At 36.4% G+C, this 25,760-nt stretch overlaps 1 protein-coding gene and 2 long non-coding RNA genes across 3 annotated transcripts; 1 reads left to right on the plus strand and 2 right to left on the minus strand.

Annotated features, from left to right (window-relative positions):
* The first annotated feature begins 4,241 nt into the window (after positions 1-4,241).
* On the plus strand, positions 4,242-8,242 carry LOC113015303 (Fc receptor-like protein 5). The gene is made up of 4 exons (XM_026157270.1): positions 4,242-4,375; positions 4,955-5,218; positions 6,108-6,383; positions 7,989-8,242. Exons 1-4 carry the CDS (start codon positions 4,291-4,293, stop codon positions 8,240-8,242), a joined length of 879 nt encoding a protein of 292 aa, XP_026013055.1. The 5' UTR covers positions 4,242-4,290.
* Positions 8,243-10,592: 2,350 nt separating this feature from the next.
* On the minus strand, positions 10,593-13,558 carry LOC113019626 (uncharacterized). The gene is made up of 3 exons (XR_003272065.1): positions 13,417-13,558; positions 13,019-13,144; positions 10,593-11,000 (listed from the first exon to the last, which is right to left on the minus strand). It is a non-coding gene; the product is annotated as an uncharacterized LOC113019626 (long non-coding RNA).
* A 19-nt stretch (positions 13,559-13,577) lies between these two features.
* On the minus strand, positions 13,578-15,120 carry LOC113019627 (uncharacterized). The gene is made up of 4 exons (XR_003272066.1): positions 15,011-15,120; positions 14,533-14,632; positions 13,915-14,253; positions 13,578-13,698 (listed from the first exon to the last, which is right to left on the minus strand). It is a non-coding gene; the product is annotated as an uncharacterized LOC113019627 (long non-coding RNA).
* Positions 15,121-25,760: the final 10,640 nt, after the last annotated feature.

A 25,760-nucleotide genomic window follows, 5' to 3' on the forward strand; every position in this document is an offset into this window, starting at 1 on the left:
AAAACTCAAACAGTAGATTTTTTTTGACTAACTGAAGTTAGATTTTCTGTTTCTCAAGTAAACAAGCAAAAAATAATAAATTCATAATAAAATATAAAAATACAAGAAAAAATATTAGAAAAAAATGAATGGCTGTAACTTTAAGAAATACTGGTAGGAGCAGTACTGCCCCTCAGCATCCTAGTGGATGCACCTATGGTATTTCCAGTTCAATTTCACCAGGACTGGAACTCATGGGAGATTTTTAGTACATGCACCTATGATATGAATTTGTCTCTTCGTTCTCAAGATTCTTAGAAAACTTGACCTCTAAACTTGGCCTTGAGGTCAAGGTCATCCGGATTCAAACTAGTTTAAGACTTTTAGTAGCCAAAAAAAGTTAAAAAAAAAAAAAAAAAAAAAAAAAAGGTTTAGAACATGTATGTAATATATGTTTAAGAGCCTTTCTGCTCTGGATAATTAGAAGGGAACAGCAACTGTTAGAAATAAGTTTTTAATAAAGTTTCTTTTCAATATTGATCGCAGTGTATACTCATAATAGTTAATATACTCCTCAATAAAAGGATACAAGCATTATGAAGTGTTAACTAAGAGAGACAGAAAGAGTTGAGTGTTGAAGGTAAATTGCTAAAAGCTCACAGAACACAATTTCAGACAGGACAGGCTGCTTAGCCTTGGGTGTATAATAATAGGATGCTCTAGTCAACAAGAAATAGAGACTTCATTGTGTCCGTCAAAGCTGACTTTAACATGAAAATAAACATCCCTGGTAACAACTGTAAGAGAGTGGTTTTCTCACACAGGACAAGATCCCTAATTGGAGGTTTATGACCGCTGCCATGCAGAAGGACCTTGAGGAGTACAAATCAGGGAATGCTAAGTGTAAACCACGGCATCCCCCTTAAAATTTATGTTCGTTTTTGTGCCTCTGAGAGTGGGATACAATGTATAAAAAGGGCTGTAATTTCTGAATAGTTAATGTGATACTGTTGGTATTCAAAAGTATTACTACAATATTCAATTACAGCTGAAAGTCTGCAATTCAATAACACATCCAATGTTTGATTTAAAATCCACTGTGGTGGTGTACAGAGGCGAAAACTACAAAAATGGCATCATTGTCCAAATGCTTTTATATACTGTAAACACTGGATAGGTTGCAAGGGCTAGAGGAGGTGTGGTTTATCCATGCAAAACATCAGGTGGAAACTTCCTTTGAAGAAGTGTTCAGCTCCATATTTGTTGTTCTGAGATATATCTCTGAACATTTATTTTCTTCAATGTCTGGCATGATAAGGGCAGCAGTTACTGCAGTCACAGCCCTCCGTGGCTCTGTTCAAAGGATATAGGGCTTTGGACTTGACATAACGCCAACGCCTCAACGTGCATTGTGCGAGCATGGCACCATATTGGCAGGCCACGAGTCAAAACAAACACACTGTGTTGGAAGGAAGATTGCTATGAACCATACATAAAAGGATCTCAAAAGAAAAAGGACGGTATAGAGACAAATTGCGTCTGGGTGTAAAGAGACAAAAAAGGCAAAAAAATAGTGTGCATTGGAAATGTGGACCCATATGAAATACGGCCGTGGAGGAGAAATCCTGAAGACCAACCGCTATTGACTTGCCATGATCTATTCTCGTACCTTGTCTGTGGAGTCAGAGCATACACGGCGAACCAATTTCGCAATTATAAATCTCTGGAGGCGCACATCCAATTCACCATGGATAGGATACAAGATTTGGTTATTTTTAAGCCTCTACGTTGTGAATACATCGTCATTCAAACAAAGGTAAGTAAGCTTGAGTACTGAGTACCCTGAACATTCAGATTAATTAATAAATTCATTCATGAGGGGAAATTACAGTGAGAACATGCGGAGGCTCTGTTAGATGGATAACATAGTGAGTTCAGTGCATTGATGTGACATTGTCCTGAAGGATTTAGTTATTCTCTATGGTTAAAGAAATTGAACAAATTAATTCATATTTATTATAAATAATCCTAATTATACATCTTGCTTCCTTGTTTGTGTCCTGTGTCACTAAAAATACATTATTTTTTGGTTTTATACATTGATTAATGACCTGCAGAGTCTCCTCATCATATTAGGGGTCCCTAATTGTCACTTAAAGTCAAACTTTATGCTTTCTTCATCTTGACAGTGAATACATCCTTGCATTACATACTTTAGCTTCATTTTTTGCTGGCAGGTTTAAAAAACAAAAAACAAAACAAAACAAAACAAAAAAACAGGCAGATTTAGAATATAACCAGTGATACTATAGATGATAAACTATAGATGGATACATAAAAAGAAAAAAATTGCATGTATGTGCTTACTTTGTTACATTTATGATAAATGGATTTGAAAGTAGATAAAACACATGTCGGCCTTGCTTCATTAAAGTTCTTGTCTTTAAATTAACTTTGTCTGTGTGTTTCAGGTCCTGCACTCTCAAAGACTCAATGAACCAGCATTGCAGCCATTGGTCATTGTGAGCATCACAGGGAAGGTTGAAGCCGACCACTGCACCTGTCACGGCCGGAGTCGCGGAGACCTGCAGCCATGTCACTGCTCTTCTGTTTAAAGTAGAAGTAACAGTGGTGATCTGTGGCACAAGGACTGTTACAGATGAACCTGCATACTGGGTTTTGCAGGGCAATATGACCAAGATACAGCCAGAGGTTGGCCATAAGATAGACTTCTACTGTTTAGCTACCCAAAAAAAAGGCTCTCGATCAAAACATAAACAGACCATTCATTGTGACAGGTAAAAGAAGCTGTCGTCAAAAAAAGAAATTCCACCTGCTACTGTGGAGGAGTTGGATCAACTGATGGGAAAATATTTCTCTGTGTTCTGAGTAACCCATGTTTTATTTAGGGGGTCTAGATTCATGCCTGAAGTGCATTGCCAAGTAAATAATTTGCATTTACTGAAAATGCACTAAGTAACACTGTTCAAATGTTGAATAAAGAAACAAACAAATGTTTTTCCTTTTTTTTTTTAATTAAAACCACTTTGTAGAACATCACATCAATGTAGAATCAATGTCATGTATAGTTTACAAATGACAAAATGCTCACATAAAATCATGACAGCATTTATATAATATCACCCACTACTAGCATTCTGTAATTTACTGGCTCTTTTGAAAACCTATCACTACATATACAGCACAAGACTTATTTAACAAGAGCATTTTTCCCTGGTTTCACTACCACACTGGGGCACATGATCACCAAAACACAGCAAACCTTCACCATCTTATCCATAAGGGTCACCTCTTCACCCTCACATGGAATGTCTGAGGTTGAAGCAGAGAAGTTAGAAGATTAATGACGCCATTGTGTTTTCTTTTCCCAACCAAGAGAGTTTGCTTTCGATCTTCTAATATAAAATAAAACACATTATAAAACACAACATTTAAAAAGAAAACAATAAAAAAAATTTAAGTAATTGTAAATGTGGCAATTGGAGCCAGGTGGGCACAATTTTCTCAGTTTTGATTACTGTCAATGACAAATAAATAAAAGATCCTTTGTTCTAGTTTCTTTGCTAGTGTGGGTTTTTAACTTTTTATCCCCCCTAAGAGTGTACAGTTGAACCTTAAAAAAAAAAAAAAGGAGCCACGTTCTGGATTTCCAAACACGGGTGAAAAAATTAGAAAAAAAAGAGAGAGAAATTACCAGAACTATAGCACAAAACCGTAGTGCATGATAACAGAATGAAAATGCTTCAACTTATGTTAAAAGGTTACGAGAATAAAAGGAGGAAATAAGAAAAAGCTCAGAAATAAGCAGAGCTGCCGTAACAGGCTGCCACACAAGAGGGCGCCGTAAATAACAAGACTGCTATTGACTCAAACCTACATATGTGCCAAAATAGTCTGTACAGGAAGTATGAAATAAGTTATATCTTTCTGTAGACCTGTGATGCTCGGTCAGTCAGGCTAGACAGCATGGAGATGAAAACATTTTTCACCTGTCTGCGTGAGTACTGAGTGTACCTATATTTATTCACCAATAATTCATCAATTAATTATTATTATTTTTTATTCTTAATATATAGTTGTCATATATTATAGATAAAAAATGTATCAAAGAAGAATTGTTAGAGATTAAATGTTTACAACACGAGCAATAACTTTCTTTGTGCCTGGAATTATTTAAATTTCATAAAACGGGCTTAAAAAGTGTTTCTTTGGGCCATAATATACATGATATTACAATGATATTACTATGTTGACACATATCTTTGGATCCAAGCATCAACAGCATGACTGATGTACTGCTCTCTTTTTCCTCCAGTCCCGAACATGTTCTTGCTTTTGACTGCACACTGTTCTCACAGTTACGCTTCAAAAACTGGTGAGAAGTTAAGTTTTGCAAAAACAGATGCATATTTGAATTTTGCTGAACTGCTTTGCAAGGCTAATTATTTCTTACTGCTCTAAAGCCACAGTCAAAACCCCTATCCTAGCTGAATATCTTTCATTATCACAGGGTTAAAAATTAATTAAAATTTTCAAATAAAAGAAATTTAGTTCATGGACATGTATTTTTTTTTTTAAATTCCAAATCATTTAATCATTAAAGTTTCTCAATAAAAAATGGGATTCACTGTTCAAAGTGTTTTAACACAAAATATATGTGTATGGGTATGTATATATGTAACACGTATTCATTATGAGGTGTTCAATGTTTTGTGTACCCATAAAAAAGTGTCACTAAGTTCTTAAACTTTGGCCTTTCATCTGAAACGGGTAGTCCAAGAATGACTGTTGTTCAAGTGAAACTGCTAATTAGACATTTGATATCAGTAAGTGTATCGAGTGATCAAAAAAACAATGACATAAAAAAATAAAAAAAATGTATAACCATATAAGAATTGTGGATAATTAAATAAAAACCTTAATTTCATATGCTCTTTTTTTTTTCTTTTTTCAGATCCAGATATTCTCACTGTCTTCCCAACCAGACTGCAGTTCTTTGAGTATGAGTCCATCTGTTTTAGCTGTGATGGTTTAAATCACCAGGCTAAATGGAGAGGGGTAAGAAATATTGAAGATTTCATTCCAACATGTACAAATTACACAGTGACGCCAACAGTGAACTGCACCATATATAATGCTTTTGAAACTGACACTGGAAAATACTGGTGTGAAGATGAAGAAGGATGGAAGAGCAATGCTCTCAGCATCACTGTCACAAGTAAGTTTACAGCGTTTAAAGAATTTAATTTAAAAAGACTCACAATATATTCAAGAATGGTGATGGAAGGATAATGAAATCAGAAGTAAATCATCAAATAACCAACTCAATTGTGGCCAGCAGGTGATGATAAAGTGAAGGGCATATTAAAAAATTACAAGTACACATCTCCAATTGTTACATCTTGTAGGATAGCTTTATTGATTATTGAATACAGCTCCCCTTTGCCAAGTTTTACAACTTTATTGATAAATGCAGAGAAATTCAGAAAAGTTCTATCAAAATTTAACCGGAACCATAAATTGCTGGTCTGATCAGTTCATTCCCGTACAATAGTATTACATTCATAAAGTTTTTTAAAGTGTTACAACAGCAGAATTCCAAGACATTTCCTTTAAATATTCAATCTTCCACTTTGAGGCAGTGCTAAAAATGTACTTATTTTGAATAAATTATCCCAATGTTAAGTCAAATTGGATGTTTAGTGAACTTAATTTATTGCATTTCTATATATTATTTGAATGTTATTAGTAAAGTAAGCAGCGTCAATAATCACACTTGGTTATTGACGCTGCCCCAGCAACACATATTTGCTTTCTTGTCTGTGATAAATATTGTAAGTGTGATGCCAGTGCAAGAAGGCTTCTTGTGAGGTTTGTGAAGCAGATTAAATTAGACAGACTCTTAAAATACACAAATATTCTGCTTGTAAATGCTGTGAACCTATGAATAACATCTACAACAATTTATTAAACACTGTTTTTTTTTCATTGTACAATTAATAAGTTTGTATTTTGTTATAGCTCCTGTTTTAGAACTTGTAGATAGTCTTTTTGTCACTCATGATAACTATCTCTGCTTCAATTTCTCTTTTTTTTTCTTTTTTCAGTTGGTTCTGTGATCCTGGAGAGTCCTGCTGTACCTGTAATGGAGGGGAAAACTATCAACCTGTACTGTAGAAAGAAGGGAGCTCTTCAAAACCAAATAGCTGATTTCTATAAAAATGACTTAAAAATTGGGACCAGCTATTTTGGGAAAATGACCATCCACAATGTTTCCAAATCTGATGAAGGGCTCTACAAGTGTACCATTTTGGAAGCTGGAGAATCACCAGAAAGCTGGTTGATTGTGATAAATAAGACTCTGGAAGAACAAAACCAAGAAGGTAATACTTATTATTAATGTTCATCTTCTGTAGTTTATACACTAAACCAGTGGTCCCCAACCCCCAGGCCTCGGACTGGTACCGGTCGGTGAGTCGTTTGGTACCGGGCCGCGAGAGTTAAGGCTCAGGTGTGAAATGTATGGTTTCCAGGGTTTTTATCGGTTTTCAGCGTTATTTTGTTATCGTTTTTATCGTTAACTCGGTTTTTCCTGGGTCTTTTCACGTGTGTTATGAATAAATCTTCTTTTTTTCGGTACAGGTACTAGTTTTATTTTGTTGTATTTATCCACGACACCTTAAAGGCCGGTCCGTGAAAATATTGTCGGGCATAAACCGGTCCGTGGCGCAAAAAAGGTTTGGGACCGCTGCTCTAAACCCTCGTGTTAAGCCTTATCATTTAATGGTTCACATGCAGTAATTTCACTGCAAAACAATTTTGGAAAAAAATAAAAACAAAAACAAACTCTTCATTGTTTTGTTTTGAGTTTGTTTTGTTTTTGCAAGGAACTATTAGATCCCAGGTGAGTCACAAATAGAAACATTTTAAAGTTACAGCAAATGAAACTGCCAATGAAGATTTCTGCAACGTTCTGAATTTAGAGAGAATTTGAATCATTTTTTTACACTTCTTTTTGTCTTTTTTACACTACTTCATACATACATATCTTACCTATTTAACAAAAGAAAGCACAACCTTTACCATCTATAAAAATGCTGACTGCATCAAATTCCTAATCCACATAAAAAATTATGGAAAATGCTGTATTACATAATAGATACACTGATAATCTGTCTTGCCTCTTTAAAGATTTTCAGTGTGTTTCGTTTTGGTTTGTGCTGTGTCTCATAGTACCGTGTCACAGTTGTTAATTAAACAGTCATGTGATATAAATATTTTGTCAGTGTGACCTAAATAGAGGCCAGACTCTCACTCTCATGCATTTATACACAGTGAATAGCAAAAGAGTTCAAAAAAGTCAGAGCAGTTGGAAGGTCCAGTTTCCAAAGGGCTTAAATCGAGACAATGTCAGTTTTCTCACAGAATCCAGAGTCCGTCTCACCACTTGATGTCTCATAAACTCCAAATCTTGCACACAGGGACAGACGGGTGAAAGTTCACAATAATTTCAAAAAACTGCAGCAGTAGTGCTTTAGAAACTGCTTTCAGGGCAACGATCCAGAAAAGCCTGAGCCACTGCTGCTTCATTATGAAGTTGCCAAATGAGAACATCAGGACAGGTGTTTGATCGCTACCAGGTGTCTGACTCTGAAACTCACACACCCGGTGAAAATTCCTTTGCATAGGTCTTCCATAGGCCAGTGCATACACACACACACACACACACACAAACAAATGGGGAAATTGGAGACACGGACTTGAAACAGAAGCAGAAGCCAAAAACACAAAGAGAAGACTGAGGGAACAGGAAGAAAACTCATACAGGAAGAAGTCATTGATGACTAGACTGAAGATCTCAAATAATATAGTACAGAACTAACAGGAACAGAAGAAAATCATACACAAGAAAATAAAAGCAATGTGTTGATAAGACCCAGTAAAAGACTCAGTGACTATGAAATATTTATGAACTCTACTTTAATCAGATATAACGGTGACCCTGGAGAGCCCTGCTCATCCTGTGATGGAGGGGGAAACTGTGGTTCTGAGCTGCCTGAACGAGACGTCTGCAAACCTTCCAGCTGTCTTCTATAAAGATGGCCTCTTCATTGGGACCAGCTCTGTGGGAAACATGACCATCCACCAAGTCTACAAGAGTCATGAAGGACTTTACAAGTGCACAATATCTGGAGTAGGAGAATCATCAGAAAAATGGCTGTCTGTTAGAGGTGACACATAAGCATGATTCAAAATGTCAAAATAAGGATTTTGTGCTTGATCGTTGTGTCTGTTTAACCATAAATAGCTACTTACAGCACTTATATTGAACTCTTCAGTTGTATTTTGTAATACTGTTGCTTTAAAACATCAGAGAAATTTGGATAAATTTTCTACACATTTGTTGTCTGTCATGGCATACAGTTTAAGCTTTATTTTCTTAATAAGTATATGACCCTATACATAAAATTAACCCTAATCCTGGGATTACAGTAAGAGAAGTTTAATGTGTCCCAAGAAGACAAAATGGTAAGAAGTAAAAAGAAAAACATGTAAATGAGTTTTGTGTGACATATGGTGACGTGGTGTCGTTGCAGGGCTTCCCAGAGAGGCATGTTTTTGTTCGGACCAATTCTTTCACCTCCTCCTCCTTTTGCGCGTCATCCTAACTATTGTGATGGTAGCTCTGCTGATACTGCTTGTGGGACTCCTTCACTGTGGGAAACTCGGACCAAAAAAGAACTCATAGATTGATGAATCAATCATAATCAACAAGAAATCACCATCAAGCACATAAACACTTTTTTAAGTTCGGTTACTACAGTTTTACTGTTGTTCTTTTATTTTATTACATTTAATCTATTTTTGTTTAAAATAAATTTGCATTGCATTTTGACAATGCCAGAGACTCAAAAATTATTTTATTTCTGCAACTACCTTAAAAAAGAAACAAAAAAAAAAAAAGACTAACTTGAATATGTGAGTGAATATGACTATGACTGTTGATGTTTGCAAAGCAGAATAGATATAACCATTCTATAGTCACATGTATATTTTTAAAGGTGTGCACTGAGTTCTTGCAGCATGTGTTACCCAAGGTTTTATTTAGTGGCTGCAGCTCATCAAACGCAAACCACAGAAGTAACAGACACACAAATGACCCTCCTAGACCTAACAAAATGTTTATAGAAAAAGAAAACTCAGTCTCAGTTGATTAATATAGCTTGAGAAAACTAAAAGAATACATATACTTTAGATATATATAATTACTAGTGCTGTCAATAGATTAAAAAAAATGAACTAATTAATCACACAATATTCTGTAATTAATCACGATTAATCGCAATTACTTGATCAATAGCCTGGTTGCATTACATTTTATATTTAAGCTTGTACCTGACATTAATGCAATATAATGAAGCAAATGCAGAATAAACACAAAGAATGTTAAATGCTTAAATTCAAAGACAATTTGAATAGTTTTCTTCAGTCTTTTAACACAGGTTCTCTGTGTGAAATACAACTTTTAAAAAAAACTATATACACTAATGTGCAACAATAGACTAATATATAATATATATTAGTGCTGTCAAACAATTCAAATGTTTAATGAGATTCATCACAGGGTTACAGTGGATTCATTTTGATTAATCATGATTAAATATCATTCATTTTTATTCTACATTAGCAAACAGACTTGAGAAAAAAGTAAATATACACACTTAACATGTTTATTGAACATCTTGAACATTCATGTTAACAAAAAACATTTATCCACTCGCTCTCTGTCACTCGAGGAAGCTAATGCTGGTTTGAATGAAATGATCAGTCTGCCTATAGAGCTATCATTCATACATCAGCCAGAATACTGTAGATAGATATTCAAACCTAATGCAGTGGCCTCTGTGCTCTAATGACCATATATATGCGATAAAATGCAGTATTCTTAGAATACTGCATTGAACGTGAAATAACTTGTTAATTACTTCCCAGTGATTTGCTTTGGTATGGCTGAGCTGTTAACATAGATTAAAAACACACTGATAACGTAAAGGATGTTTATTGAGGAAATAATGACAATGATGACCAGATGGACTTTCCACTGTGTTTTACAGATGTAGACACTGTCGCACATCTGTCCTAGCCTATAATACATAATGTCATAATGTTTTGATTAAAAAACATATTTGGATGAATAAAAGAAAGAAATATTATTAAGTTATTTATTCAACATTGTGCACATCACGACTATTAAACAAAACTGTACAACTAAAAAAACCAGAAAGTTAAAAAAGACACCAAAAGACCAATTAACTTCTCAAAACGATTATTCGTTCTCTGAATTTTTACATTAAAAATCTCTTCATGGTTACCACTTAATGTTTATGATATGGTCTGTATCTTACTTGATGTACTGCCTTTTCGTCCTTATGTATAGCAAATACCAAAGCACATTTAACTGCTTAAATATTTTTATGTATGTATTAGCAAGAAAATAAATCAAAACTCAAATAAACTGCTGTTTAAGCATGCAGTCTACTGAGTGGTGGTTTTTACTTTCATAGTAAATTATATGGAAAATAAAAAAGTATTGAGCCACACCTCTTACTTTTTGAATTCATGTGTTTTCAATCCCATTGCCACAGATGTGTAAAGTTTGCCTCAAGAAGTATGTCAAGTAATGGGTCGGACGAAACAGCTCACTGAATTAGACAGAGAAGATTTATGGATGTAGCGAAGGTGGATGTGCAGAAGGTTTGTGTGACAGAGGAGGATAGAGATAGAAATAAATGGACACAGATGATCCACTCTGTCAACCCTAAATGGTGCAGCTGAAAGACGAAAGGTTCTGAAATAAACACACTATATGAAAGCATACTGCCACTGATTACTTCTCTTGTCTTCTCTTTTCCAACATCTTATGAGTCTCCATTTCTTCTTTTGGCTCTGCTTGTCTCAGTCTTGTTCCATCTGAGCTACAGTGTGGTTTGTCTGAATTCCTGTGCACAGAGAAAGGATATTTACTTTAGCCATCAGATGAATTCTGATGGCAAAAGAGCCAAACGGGACAGGCCAAAAAAAAAAAAAAAAAAAAAAAAAAAAGTTTGCAGATGACACCAAGGTGACTGGCCTCATCAGTGACAACGATGAGGCCGCCTACAGGGAGGAGGTAGATCGTCTGGCTGAGTGGTGCGACACAAACAACCTGCTGCTTAACACCGAGAAGACCAAGGAGCTCATTGTGGACTACAGGAGGAATGCTGACCCACATCCACCCATCCACATTAAGGGGACGGCTGTGGAGCGTGTGAGCAGCTTCAAGTTCCTGGGAGTCCACATCTCCGAGGATCTCACCTGGACGACCAACTGCTCCAAGCGGGTCAAGAAGGCTCACCAGCACCTCTTCTTCTTGAGGACTCTGAGGAAGAACCACCTGTCCTCAGACATCCTGGTGAACTTCTATTGCTGCACCATCGAGAGCATCCTGACCAACTGTATAACAGTTTGGTACGGGAACTGCTCTGCCTCGGACCGGAAGGCGTTGCAGAGAGTTGTGAAAACTGCCCAGCGCATCGCCGAAGCACCACTTCCTGCCATAAAGGACATCTACAGGAAGCGGTGTCTGAAAAGGGCTGGGAAAATCATCAAAGACCCCAGTCACCCATCACATGGACTCTTCACCCTCCTGCCCTCTGGGAGGCGCTACAGGAGCCTCCGGACTAAGACCACCAGGTACCGGAACAGCTTCTTCCCCAAAGCTGTCAGACTCCTGAACTCTGCCTCCTGACATCTGACCCACATTAAACACATGGACTGAACATACACACACCCACAATGGACAAAAACAAATAATGGACAACTGTACCCTCATACACACAATAATAACATGGACTGAACCACCACTCACAACCACTAGCACTTTATATAGCCTCTGCAGGAATTATCCACATATTTCACTTATCTTACCTGCACTACTGTATAATTCTGTATAAATAATCATTCTGTACAATACGATAATTTTAATTCTACAACTGTTTATAACTTGCATAGTTCACATTTCTGTATAGTTTTTCATATTTATATCCTGTTCATGGCCTCTACATAGCTTGTACACCACTACAGCCTGCACATACTTATAGTTATAGCATATAATGTGCACGGTACCTTCATACCGTGTACATTATAACATACCCATAATAGGCCCATATTTTGTACCCTCATACCTACAACAGACCCATTTCTGTCTATATTATTGCTAATATATATTGTAATATATCTATATCATGGCTAAAGCACTTCTGGATGGATGCAAACTGCATTTCGTTCCCTTGTACCTGTGACACGACAATAAAGTTGAATTCTATTCTATAAAAAAAAAAAAAAAAAAAGGATATTTACTTTAGATTAGTCTTTACTTTAAACAATGGTTACTTGTATGCTGTGGCATTTGAGCCACTCTTCATTCCCCAGGTTTGCCTTTGAAAAATACCTTTGGTCTGCCTTTGTGATAAATGCTACTACAACAAAGTATATAAAATGAGTCATTTTGCAAGAGCAGCTTGAGGAGCTGACAGGAGCAATGGTTTATGACAAGAGGAAACAAAGGATTGTAAAGAGGAAGGCAGAAACCTCTTTCTTCCTGTATAAGAAAACAGGACATTTGGTGGTGTAATAAATTTGTCAGCCTCATTTTTTTTTTTACTTTACTGCTTGATGTTTTAGAAAAAATCTGCTTGGGTTGATAATACACAATCTGGTCATCCATAACGTTAAGACTCAAAAAAGACATCTTACAGTATAATGCATTCAAATGTGATCCTAAGAACACATGAAAAACATCTTTAATTGGCCAGTTTTGAGTGGACTGTTTTACTATTGTGTACTACTGCAGAATCATGCTGAGATTTTCTTGATACTAAAAAACAGGTCTGAGTGCTCTTATTCATCACTTCACTGTAAATCAATCACTGAGCTGCAAGAGAAAAAATTTTTTTTAATTATTTTGCATACGACTTACTGATCTTTTTCCTTCTCTGTATCCAGCAAACAAAGATCACCAGAAGAATGCAGAAAAGTGAAATAACAAAGAGAGTGAGCAGACTGACACAAACTGCAGGATTTGGCGGGGTCGTGAAAAAATAATCTGAAACAGAAAATAATGAATCACATCCCAATAACACAATCAACAGTTGTATATGTGTATTTGATTTCTTTTTTATATGACCTATATTTTTGCCAATATTTTAAAAAAATGAAGACAATAAAAGGGATTTGCTTCAAATATCACCAAAAGCAGGTCCAAAAATTGTGTTGCCTTTCTAGTCGCATGTTTTGAGTAAACATTGTGTTTGGACATGACCACACTGTATGGATGTGCATGTTCACTATGTGACCTGAGTTTCATCATGTTTTTACCAGAAATGTGGATGTGTGTCTCTCTGCTCTGGTTGGTGTTCCTCTGTTGGACTCTGCAGGTGATGTTGTTGCTGTGTCTCTTCTCCACAGTCACTCTGCTGCTGACAGTATAGAGGTCATCAGGACCTCTGAGGGTCTCTGTAGGTCCCCCAGAGAGGAGGTTTCCCTCACTGTCCAACCACAGCAGCTCAGGCTCTGGATACCAGCCTGCAGACTCACATTGTAATGCAACTCCAGTCTTGGCTTTTTGAACACGCAATATTACAGGTAGGGATACAGCCCCTAAGATGAAGCACACAATATTCCTTTGGCAGAGTGCACCATGATTTCATTAAGAGGAACTCCAAATAAGAGATCGATTTGGCTGCACATTTACAGACTTTTTAATATGAATTGAAACTACTTTTCTGTTATAAAATGCTAATGTCTGGCGATACTTTGTATTTGAGTTTAAGCTTAAACCACTTCTTTGATTGATAAATATCAGATATTTCTTACCAACGATGAGCTCCATTAAAGTTTCACCCATATCTGGAAGGAAGCATCTATATCTTCCTCTATCAGAAAGTCTCACTTTAGACAGATTCAGTGAAATGTCTCCATGCTTTAATTTATGAAGGGATACTGTTGTTCTTCCTTTGTAGGAGGGATTCTTTTTGCTTTCCAGTTCACCACCATCACGCCACACATAAACAAATCTGGGATCCAGCTTATATTTTGTCCACTCCACCGTCTTGTCTGAGGCACTTATGGAGGAGTTCAAATAGCATGGCAGTATGACGTCATCACCCACTAAAGCAACTATTGGGTGAGATGAACCAATTACCTGAATGGTACCTGAGACAGGAGAAAGAAAAATAATAATTATTATTTTTTTGGTTTAGAGACTGTATAGTTAGAACTCTGCTCTGTTAGAGTTGGGTGACAGAAAGTGTGCGATCATGAATAGTTATTTTTGAATATTTAAAATTAAATATGAGAACAGTGGAATGTGATAACAGTGGCCTGGTAGCCACTGCTTTGCAAATGAAACTAATCTTAAAACTGCGACTGACTTTCATATTTGCCTTTACAAACAAAATGCTTCAAGATAACTTTGTGGATTCACTTAGTTACCTTTAGTAAAGGAAGAAGGTAGTTGGGCAAACACCATCAATAACAGCAACAAATGGGTGTTTAAAGCAGAATTCATTCTTCAGAAAACACATTCTGGATTCTGAAAAGCAAATCACTTCCTTTTTTAAATTTTAGAAATAGGCAAATATTGAGAGAGAGAGAGAGAGAGAGAGAGAGAGAGAGAGAGAGAGAGAGAGAGAGAGAGAGATCGATCGATCAAAGCATTTCTGATAAGGATATTTAACCCTTTATGTAATTAGAATTTACACCATGTCACAGTATGGCTGAGGCAGACTGTATGTATAGTAAAAAAACAAAAGGACTGAAGTGCAGACCAAAACAGAATGTGAAACGTAACATGGATTAACAAAAAACGAGCCATTTATTAAGGCTGGCAAAAATAGATACAAACAAACGGCATGTGTGAAACTAAAGAATAACCTTAACTGGGTGAACTAAAATTAAAACATGAAAAAACCTTGAACATGAAGACCTTGCATGGATACCTGGAAACATGACGTGGACTAGCAAACAACCTGACAAGTAATGACTGGAAACACACGGACTAAATACATACAGGAGGATAATGAGGGAAGTGGGAACACATGGGGAAAAGAAACAGCTGACACACATGCACAGAACAACATCACAGGGGAACCGTAAAACTAAACACAACACAGGAACACAGGACCTCTTCAAAATAAAACAGGAAACATAATGAAACGCAGACATGACAACATGAACTTGACAACAAAAGATATGAAACACATAAAGGAAAAGGGGGACTTAACACAGGGGTTGAAAACACAAGTGGGAAGTTAAAAAACAAATGAACTTAGAAAACTTAACTTAAAACTTAAACATAAACCATAAACCTCAAAATAAACTTAAACTCAAAACGCCTGGTCAAAAGACCCAGGATCGTGACACACCATTGGGTTGTTAGAAATAAGAAAATAGTCCAGCCATGTTTATATACAACTATGCAGCTTAAAGCTTGAAAAACTATCTTTAAGTGTTTCATCCGTCTTAATCTATCTGAATATAGCATTTTACAACTATTAAGTAACTTTTACTGCATTCCATATACAGTGTCCTATATACATCCATGTGTGCTTACTTGCAATTGTTTGACAGATCAGACACAAATTTTGAGTTGGGCAAAAGTTGGTAAAATTTGGTTGCTACAAATGATAATGTTTAGTTAGAAATGAACAGTTACTTACCCGCTGCAGTCCTCCCAGAGTCATCCTTTCAACTACATCACTGCTTGCAGTTGGTTTAGTTTAAGATAACCATGCATATTTGCATGTAACCATGACATAGTAAAATAATGTAGAAGCATCACCTTCAAGTTAAAATTTAACCATTAAACGGGATACTAACTTTAGCTTTTGTTATATTCTCTCAGACTTATAAATAAAAAATTTACAAATGCAAAATACACAATATCCAAATTTAGGGATGACAAAAAACATATTATAGATCTAAATGTACATGTCAATAAATGAGCTCAAACAGAATAAGTCTTACAGTAAGACCATATCCATATAGTTCAAATGGAAAATTCTTTGAATTTTTAATTTTATTTATTTGTATAACAAAGTTAAAATATAAAGTTGTGAAAATGCTTTTGAATTGTCCTGTCCAAACCCCAAACTGATATGGGTGACATTAATTTGTAAGTGACTGATGAATAAATGTGTACTTTAGGCATACAGACAGTTCAAAAAAAGCAGCAAAGCAAAGAAGTTATTCACCATTTAAAATCATGTTTAACAACCAGTTTCACACTTGTCATTTTAGTGGGAACCCCAGAAAGACTGTTGTTAAACACTATGCCCTGTAGAGGTCACTGGATCATTTTGTATGTTATTAACAACACAAATCCACTGTGAGCTATAATGTATGAGCTATGACAACCAAGTGACATGATATGATTTGTAATTACACATTGAATTCAGTACAGAGGGATTATGATGCTTTAGTTGAATTATTGAATTTAGTTTGTAGTACTTCAGCCCTTTAAAGGCCTACTGAGGTGATTTTGGGCTGAACAGGTATAAGTACGAGATCCAACCACAGGATAAGGCCTCATGAGTAGAAAGATAACGCCTCTATACTTCGGCAGTCAAACAGGAAGAAGTGGTCTTCAGTTATGCTAAACACTTTATTGGTCTGAAATTCTGTCAGCAAGACAACATGGAGGTTCCACTTTTCTGTGTTCGACTGTGTAAGTATTGAGTTTGTTATACGTTCCAGTTTTCCTTTAGCTGAGGGAAAAGTCAGTGTCATGAAAACCTGAGTTATGTTTACAGAAGGAAGCATCAGTGATATTGAAAACATTTAAATTACTCGGCGGATTCGCCAAACTGTTGTACCAAAGTATATAACTATTTATGCCTACTAAATTTTACAGGCGTGCTAAAGCTGGTTTTAACTCCAATACCTTCAATTTTCCTAAAACTATTAAAATATCCACAAGAAAATAGTCAGCAATGTAGAGTAGTATGATTTTACCTGACTTTACAAACTTGACAAAAAGCATTTGATATAATTTTGTTTTCTTCTTATTCATTTTATTTGGAGTTCAGGGGGTGCAGCTGCTTTTTCATGCATGTTATCTAGAAGCTGTAATTATTTCTGGTGCTGACAGCACTTTGATGAATCATCATGTTGGTATTAAACGTAAAGTTTCACCAGAAGAGTTTCAGTATTCCTTCACATTAATTTTACAAGTATCAGAATCTCCAAATGTGAGCTAAACTCAAATTTTTCTAGAAAAAAAAAAAGGCATTTAGATGATTTTGGTGAAGACTCCTGTCTATTGCAGCATTGAGACTAAATGCAAAGCAGTGTATGATAGCACATAAAGTCTGATATGAAGGGATGCAAATTTGTGTGGTGAGCACATTGTCAGAAATGCTAGTCAAGACCTTTGCAGAGTTTCCACACCACACACTGTCTCTATATTCATATTACTATACTCGTTCAATCTTTTTTAATGTTAGTGTTTCAGCCTGAGAAACTATCTGCACTATAACCACGATACTGCCAGAGCTGTGTGAAAAGAGGCTCTGAAATTGCTTTAGTAACAACTATTCAATGACTACCAGGGTCATGACTTTTTAAATCCTGTAGAGCCTAAAATTTAAATATGTCTTAATATAGATCAAAGTACAAGTATAAAGAAAGACAAGAATAAAGATTCAGTAAGGTAATACTAGTAGTTATCCATTCTACTCCACTTATCCAACTCAGGCTCATAGGGGTGCTGGAGCCTGTCCCAGCTGTCTTAGGACAAAAAACAAAGTACACCCTGGACAAGTCGCCAGTCTGTCGCAGAGCTAACAAAGAGAGACAGACAACCATTCACATTCATGCCTATATGCAATTTAAAATCACCAGTTAACCTAGCCCCACTAATTACATGTGTTTGTACTGTGGAATGAAGCCGGAGTACCTGGAGAGAATCCACACAAACACAGACAACAAGCAAACTCCACACAGAAAGGCCCTGGCCTGATGATGGAACTGAACTCAGGCAACTGTGCTAACCACTGCATCACTGTGCTGCAATACTAATTATCTATTCATTATTTTCATTTATTAATATTAGTTTAACAAATCCATCCATCCATGTGTATCTGGGTCAAGGACATCAGTCTAAGTGAGCAACACCTCCTTTTCCTAAACCATTTCCTCTAGTTCCAAAACCAGCTATGGAACATGATTGCTACAGTATGACTGAAACATCTCATCTATCTACCTCATCTAGATGCACTGATATGATCAGCTTAATAAATATATTTATACTTTAAATTTTATATGAGTGGTTCTGAAAGTGTGGGCGGTGCCTGCAGGTGGGCTGTGGAGGTACTGCAGGTGCTTACTGTTAAAACAGTATAAAAAAAGAATCTATTGTTACTTATTTAACATAAGCCATAGCATAAGATTTTTTTTTCCCTTTTTCTGATTCCTAGCAAAGAACATATTCAAAATGCCCTCCAAAGTGTAACAAAGCCACAACATCATCTTACTGAAGGGATCAAATTGAGTTTTCCTTATCACTTATTTTTAATGCATTTTTTTTTCGTTTTTTTCTTCAGTGATAAATATGTGGCTGCAGCTGGTGACACACGTTTGGGATGTTTGTGATGCTCAAAGAGTTTGTAAGTGAAAATAAATGTAATTATTTTGCATGAATAACATTAGCCGGGATTGTGGGTTTTGGTTTGACAATTTTCACTTGGTGCATATTTAATGGTCCCGTCTCCCTCGTTGTTGTTCAATGCAGCTTTTCCTCATGTTGTTCCAAACACTTCTCAGCACTATGAATACAGCACATTGTCTTTTAACTGTAAGGAGTTTGACGTGTCTCCTGGATGGAGACTAATGAGGAAGGTGCCAACCGAAAGTACAGCATGTGGGACTAGTTGGGGAGTTTTCAGTGGGTACATTTGCATCTTCAAACACGTTTTTATGGGAGACAGTGGGCAGTACTGGTGTGAGAGCAGAGATGGAAAGAAAAGCAACGCTGTCAACATCACCATTACACGTAAGTTTACTGTACCTGTGTTCACTAACATGCATATTTAAAGGATAGAATAGAATAGTCCTTTGTCATTGTATATGTACAACGAAATTCTGAGTGCTCCACACCAACTATGTTGGAATAAAATATTAATAAAATATATTACTGAATAAATTACTGAATTGGATTGCAAAAAGTATATTCTTATTAGTACACCACTAAACAGAAGGCTTGTTGAGAAATCTGCTAAATGTTCGGATTATTATGTGATATCTGTTAAATGCTCGTAAGTGACATAATTAAATGCTGGTAATAGTATTTTTCCTCTGCCCGCAAAAGTGCTCAAAACCTATATATTACATGACAAAAGATTGTGTCTTTCAAACACACGATTTCCCAGGGTGCTGTAGTAATTATACCATATGTTATAATTATACTAGCTGGTCCTGTGATCCTGGAAAGTCCTTTACTTCCTGTGATGGAGGGAAACACTGTGAGTCTGCGCTGTAAAAACAAGACAGCTTCTACCAATGCGTCTACTTCCATTGCCTTCTATAAAAATGGCCTCTTTATCAAAAACATCTCCACCAGCACTTTGATCATCCACAATATTAACAAGTCTCATGAAGGACTCTACAAGTGCAAAATCTCAGGAGTTGGAGAATCACCTGAGAGCTGGCTGGCTGTCAGAAGCAGAGACAACACAGGTGAGAGCACTTTTTTTTGGATGTATTTTTTAGAGGCATTTTAGATGTGAGACTTAAACTGTATATAAAATAAGTACTTACTCCCCTCATTGAATGTCAATATCAAGATAGATAAACAGTTCTTCAAAATGAGATTTTGTCTCTCTAAAACTGCAAAACACGAGAAATGGCATAAATTGTGGTCTTTTATATTACACAACATAGTTTAAAACCTTATCTCAATGTCAGGTTAACATAACTGTCAGAAAATAGTAGAAAAAGTTGGCTTTTTTTCCAGTCACTAAATGCTAACACATGGAAATTCCTATTCCTGTCATCAGCATTTGCAGCCTGACAACATGACAGTCCAAAAATCTACTTTATATCCCTTATTTAACATAAACTCATAGTATGCTAGAGGCATATATTTTCCATGCTTTAAGAGAAAATAACTTTAGAACTTTTAATCTGCCCACTGCTGCCATTCTAATTCTTATTGTTTTAACTGCACACACTTGGGTTAACAAGCCCAGCTCCTTCCCCTAGTGGGGTGGTGGAGCTACTACACACCAGCAGTGACAGCACAACATAGCTTCTGGGTCTGGAAAGAGATGCAGAAGAGCCTTTGAAGAGCCAATAGTCATGTCCTATTGGCTACACAAATGTTAAGGCCATCTTTGGAAAAACAAAACAACAACAACAAAAACAAACAAACACAAAATTGGACATTTTGGAAATATTAAGTACGAGTGTTGTTGTTTTTACAGATTATCACATGGTGACGCTCCTTTGTTATGATCAGCTTCCTGTTCTCCTCTACCTCCTCATAAGAACTGTTGGCACAGTTTTATGGGTCGCTCTGCTGCTGTTAGTATTAAGAAAAGGTCAGCCTTGGAACAACTGAGGAAGAAAATGTCCACAAGTGCAAATTGCAAAGGGAATAACAACTGTTGCATCAATGTATAGAATTTTCAAAAAGTAGAGGGAAGGAAAACATTTTTTGTTGTCACCAAGGTTCTGTAGCAAGACAATTTTTTTTCTAAGAACATATTAATTAGTCTATTGATGCTTGGTGAGAAAGTCTTAATCAGTCAACACCGTAATGTGATTCCCCCCCCGTCTATATGATATATTACAATAAAAGCCTTTGAAAGTTATTTCTACAGATAAGTGAGGGGGGGGGGGGGGGGGGGGGGAGTGTACCTCTAGTTATCAAAGTCATAAACTGGCACTCCCTTCAATGTCCAGTGTGGAATTAAAGACATTATTTTACTGTTACTATTCATAATCATCATAATTAATTTTGTAGTCATTATCATTAATCATTGCATTAATTCTTATTCTCATCAAAAACATTGATTGAAGCTGTTGCCATTATGTTATAATTTGTGTTACTGGTGTTATCATAATCGCGTACTAACCTTTTCATTACAGGTGTAGTTGTAATCATTTTATATACACTTTGCTTTTCTGTGCTTATTTAAAGAGTTGAAGCTCAGTTAAGTGGTTGAAGGTCGTGAACTTTGTTTGGCGCTATGATCAGACAATACATGGTGTAAGGGATGTTGAACTATGGAAAGAACACGCTTACACAACACATATTTTACATTCTTTTATTAAGCCTTGAGTAGGGGCATTTTGGTAAAACATTTATTCAATAGATCACACATACTTTTAGTTAAGATTATTTAGAAGCGCCAACGGGAGGGGTGAGGCTGAGTGCGTTGGAGGTCGACACACACACACACACGCACACGCACACGCGCGCACACACACACACACACAGAGACAATAGTTGGGCTCATGTTTAGGCTATGAGTTCGAATAACAGTTTGCAAATGCCTGTAGCTGCAAAAGTATGCTCCAGGAGATAAGTGAGAGTCGGCATCTGGCCTCGAGACGGAGAGAAGGCTCTTTCCATTCATGTCGAAAGTCGTCAATATCATTGTATGTGCTTTGTATGTGTTTTGACGCAATGAAGGGGCGTCATAAACAATACCCTGATATAAAATGATTGTTTCTGTAAAGCTGGAGGCAGGTGATTGCTGCTGTGTCCAGTGATCATCTCCCCGCACATGTGTGGGTTCATTAAAATCATTCTTTGACCGAAGCTCGTCTGGACCATGATTGTTTTTGTGCTCACCCTCAATATCTGAACCCGCAACACCAGTAAATTCTACTGTCTGGAAAAATATATCTCTAGATAAGTGTCCTATTCACCACCTGTCATGCTACTGTGGAAAAAACAAACATATGATGTAGCTATATATTTTTAGACCAAGCAGCTCAATAATGTACATTAACCACTGCACTGTACATGCCATGGTGTCAGTGATGAAATTTCTCAGAAGTAAACTGAAGATGTCTGTTGGGTTTCTAAACCCCAGTATCTCTCTACATTCATATTTATATTGTTGGTTAAGTCTTTTTTCTTCTTCATTTTTCTTCGTCTGAAAACTATCTGCAGCATAACCACAACGTCTCTAATGCTCTGTGAAAAGAAGCTGTAAGTTTGTTTGAACTGTAAAAACATTATTAAAACATATTTATTAAATGTCCATGTGTGATGTTATTTGCACTACAGCGGAATGAAATGACTCCACTGAAATATTATTTTGTTTAAAAAATAATTTTCAATTTAATAGTAATTTTAAAATTGATGTGTTATTATTTGAGTCTTTTTATGCTCCTCTAAAACTCAACAACAAAAGAATTAACAAAAACACAACCTATTATCAAATACACACTGAGTATGTGATAGTAAAAAAAAAAAAAAAACAAAAAAAAACCGGATAACAGGATTAAGGCCACTTTTTCTCATTTATACCTCCTAAAATGATATGAATGTAGGACTTGATGCAACTGTATGAAAAAGTATTGTTTTAAATACAAGAATCTGTAAATTTTAACAATTGCTTTGGAAAATACCTGAGCTATGCTCCTTCAGCATGCCAACATGGATGTAGACTGAGACAAACAAAAATCAATAAGCTGTCAGACTTTGTTTTCTAAATTAAAAAAAACAAGAAGAAAAGTATATGAACAACTTCTTGTGAAACCTTACCCAAATAAAAAATACACGTATTATCTCACAGGAAAAGGCCCTATTGACACTTTTCTTCTATGCCAGAGGTCACTAACAGGCAGACTGCGGTCTGAATCTGGATGCGTAGGCCACGCGTCCACTCTCATGCAAGCGAATGCATTGTATCCCATATCCCAGATTAATGAAAAAACATTTTCAATACCCGAGAATTTGCGGATATCACATCATGAGAATCTGTTTCTGGGCTCACTTCCCCGTTACCTAGTCATAGGCAGGGTTAACCATGAGGCTTTTACAGGTTGATATGATTTATGCCCTTTCAATTTCCAGCATAACAATCTAGTGTTTTTGGCTTTGTGTCATGAGAGTAAGCAAATGCCAGCCAAAGCGTTTCAACCCAATTTTGCTGAGAATCACTCCATAAGAGAGTTTTACAGCCTGTACACTGCTACCGGGAGAAACCTGAAAGATCTGTCCTTGTGCATTGACAGACAGGAGTTTGAACAAGGGTATACATTGTTTGTGTTCAATATGAATCCTTCAGATGACAGTCAGGCCTTGTCACCGGTGATAAATGGCAACTTAAGACTTGAAATGCGCTTCAGAGTCCCTCTACCTCACACAACCACATTGATCGTTTATGCTTGTTATGATTCCATTCTCAAGATCAATTCCAAAAGACAAGTTTGGGTTGATTATTACTGAGGTTTCACCATTTTTTTTTTTTTTTTTTTAATTGAATTATGAACAATCACCAATTGGAAAGTATTATGAGACTGCTAGTGGGCGATAGTTTTATTTTTTTTGAGTATATGCAGAAGATGAATTATTAACATTACTCAAACGCTCGTTTAAACGGCCCACATATATGATCATAAATACAGATCCAAGGAACAAACCTGGAACTCACTGGCTGGCGATTTCTTTAGATGAAGATGGAGGTGCTACTTTTTTATGATTCGTTTGGATTCCCACCAGATTATCCTTTTCACCCCAAAGGCATTGTAACATTTTTGAAAAAGCATGCTAAACGAGTATTTTTCCATCAAAGACAGCTACAAGCCACACTGTCTACAGTATGCGGGCAGCATTGTATATTTTTTCTAGCCCAGAAATCGCGTGGAAAGACTTATGATGATGTACTTGCTTTATATAGCTCTAATCAAAACAAAAATGATAGCATGGTCTCGTGTTTTGTAAAATGATTTATCAGATGTGTATTAATATGTAAAGCTAGCAATTTTAATCAAACTTCGTGTTCTCTGAAAGCTTTTAATGATTGTCATTTGTGCTAAAAAAAAATTTCAATAAAACAAAAAAAACATTTCTGGGGGAAAAAAAAGTGGTGTATTGTGCTTTTTTGTTAAATAAAAACATGAGACAATTAACTTAAACAACATAACAATAACGTTTTATTTTTTGGTTTTTTGATTACATCAGAAATTTAACCATGGGGGTGATAAGGCAAATGTCTTGCTTTTCTTTTTTTTTTTTCTTAAACTTTCTTCCTTTGTCTTTCAACTTGTTTTTGTTGTCTTACTTCTGATTTCTTTTCTTTAGTGACTTTCTTTGTCTTACTTTTTACTTGTTTTATGTTTCTATTCATAGCGAGAGTCCCACCCTAAAGCCTTATCCAGTATGTGATTTTTGCATTCTAGGTACCCTTCCTGAAGTGTGGGCCCAAGCCTATTGAAAAAACATGATAATTTGTTAGTTTGAACCTGAGGAATAAGATCCAGTCTTATAGGGTCGGAGCAGGGCATATCTAGGGGATTCCCAAAAAAGGGTGATTTTTAAAGGGAAAACAGATTGTTATTTATGGTGATTGTTATGAGGTGAGGCCCTCTCACCGGTTTTGTTTTCCTAACCTTAATTTCTATTGCTTTCCTTTTATTTGTCTTTGGCTTAACTCATTAAATACAATTTTTGCAACAAACCTGTAATAATTTGAATTTACAAACATATAGAACTATCTTTCTGTATTTCTATTGTTCCAATATCTCAATAAGAAATTATATAGTTACCACACCCTGCTGTGGGCTGTTATCACTGCTGTGTTGACTCCGCAGTTTTGGGTGTTGGAATTTCTTTACTGGAAGATGAAACTAGGTATAACATGTCATGTTTGAAACAAAAATAAAATGTTTACAATTGTTACGTCCCCCCCGAAAGGCTCTAGGCATACGAGTGAGGGGACCAGTAACAAATGAGTCCAGAACAGAATGAAAGGAGAACAGACAGGTGTTCTTAGTAAATAAAATAAGATTATCTATAATAAAGACTAACATAAAGAGCCGGCATTGCCGTTTTACCGATAACACTTGGAAAAAGGTTGCAACAACACAGAACACAACAACCAAACAAAAACTCCACACCATGAGGAGGCACTTCCAGGGGCCCACAAGCTCACCCTGTCACTAGCAGCAGCTAGCTTTACTGCTGCCGAGGCCCACAAGCCCACACTACTCACGTGAAGCAGTTACACTGCACACTGCTTCCACACTATAAGATTTCTCCCAACAACTTCGACACCCAATGTGGGAACACCAGAGAAAAACCCCCTGCTCACAGCTCATCCCCAGCTTAGATAGCCTCAGAGGCGATTGCTGACTGGATTCAGGTGGGAAACGAGGCTAACCAAGAGCAGCTGTCTCCTGGGGAGAGAGGAGAGTGAGAGAAACAGAGGGGGTAGGAGTGGCAAGAGAGGAGGAGGCGGAGAAAAACGCCACGCCCACACAAGGGCAGTTTCAGGAGGCCCAGCTAGGGCCATAACAATAATGAAAATCCTTATTAGTTAATACAGCTAAATACTGACTAATTCAAAAAAGAACAATGTGGTGTTATCTAAAATCTCAAGAAAAAGAGAGGTACTGACTCACTTTCCTACCACACATCAGTTTTCCAGCTTCTCTTACCTTAAGTTACCAATAGTAGAAATTATGTTCATCAGTGCTGTTTGTGC

The sequence above is a fragment of the Astatotilapia calliptera genome, chromosome 3 (genome assembly GCF_900246225.1).
Source record: "Astatotilapia calliptera chromosome 3, fAstCal1.2, whole genome shotgun sequence".
Taxonomy (NCBI): domain Eukaryota; kingdom Metazoa; phylum Chordata; class Actinopteri; order Cichliformes; family Cichlidae; genus Astatotilapia; species Astatotilapia calliptera.